Source organism: Sinocyclocheilus rhinocerous, unplaced genomic scaffold (assembly GCF_001515625.1).
Source record: "Sinocyclocheilus rhinocerous isolate Xijiao unplaced genomic scaffold, SAMN03320098_v1.1 scaffold1352, whole genome shotgun sequence".
NCBI classification, from domain to species: domain Eukaryota; kingdom Metazoa; phylum Chordata; class Actinopteri; order Cypriniformes; family Cyprinidae; genus Sinocyclocheilus; species Sinocyclocheilus rhinocerous.
The window spans coordinates 289139-290169 of record NW_015656168.1 but is presented as its reverse complement, the minus strand read 5'-3'; the positions used below and the strand labels follow the sequence as shown (position 1 = coordinate 290169).

Here is a 1031-nt window from a genome sequence, read left to right as displayed (position 1 = left end):
AGTATTGTAAATATAGAATGTGTGTAATTTATCATATTAATGGAATATGTATATGGAATATATATGGAATATACAGTAGAATGTGTTCTACAGTTTGTTCTGGAATTGTTCTGTTTTTGGCTAAATATAAACGAAAATTATTGAAAGATTTTACAGGAATTTGTTTCTTTTTACAGTGTGTTTGTGGTGTGCTATTCATTCTACAACTAGAGTTGGGTAAGTGATTCAATTATGTGTCATTACTTTTTTTATCTAATACAAACATGTTTTTGTAAAAAGTAATAATAATTTTTTAAAAGGTATAATATTTTTCTTTTAAAAATCCAGTGCTTCAACAACGGAGTCTACAACTTCAGGATATACAGCTTCAGAAACAACAACTGTACTTGCCACTTCAACATCAGCAACATCAGCTCCAACCTCATCTGATTCTTCAGGTACAACAATGGTTATAACTACGGAACCACTTGCTTCAACAACCATGCCTACATCTTCAGAAACGACAACTGCAGCTGAAACAACAAATACTGCATCCACAACCACAACTGAACCTTCCACTGCTACAGCTGTACCCAAAACGTCACTTGGACTCACAACAATGGAAATCACTACAACTTCAGAGAGTACAACAGCAGAAACGACAACTACAGCTTCATCAACCACACCTACAACAACAACCGATGCAACAACATCAACAGCTGAAAGTTCAGAATCCACAACTCTTACTTCAACAGTGGTGCCTACAACTTCAGAAAGTACAACAGCAGAAACCACAACTACAGCTTCATCAACCACACCTACAACAACAACCGATGCAACAACATCAACAGCTGAAAGTTCAGAATCCACAACTCTTACTTCAACAGTGGTGCCTACAACTTCAGAAAGTACAACAGCAGAAACCACAACTGCAGCTTCATCAACCACACCTACAACAACAACCGATGCAACAACATCAACAGCTGAAAGTTCAGAATCCACAACTCTTACTTCAACAACAATGCCTACATCTTCAGAAACAACTGCACCTG

At 36.9% G+C, this 1031-nt stretch overlaps 1 protein-coding gene across 1 annotated transcript in view; it reads right to left on the bottom strand.

The window, feature by feature from the left end:
• Positions 1–315: 315 nt before the first annotated feature.
• The window catches only part of LOC107719775 (uncharacterized), a 6837-nt gene continuing 6121 nt past the window's right edge, over positions 316–1031 (bottom strand). The window contains exon 5 of the mRNA XM_016527287.1: positions 316–689. Coding sequence (XP_016382773.1) covers positions 316–689 — 374 coding nt within the window. The remainder of the gene's footprint in view (positions 690–1031) is intronic.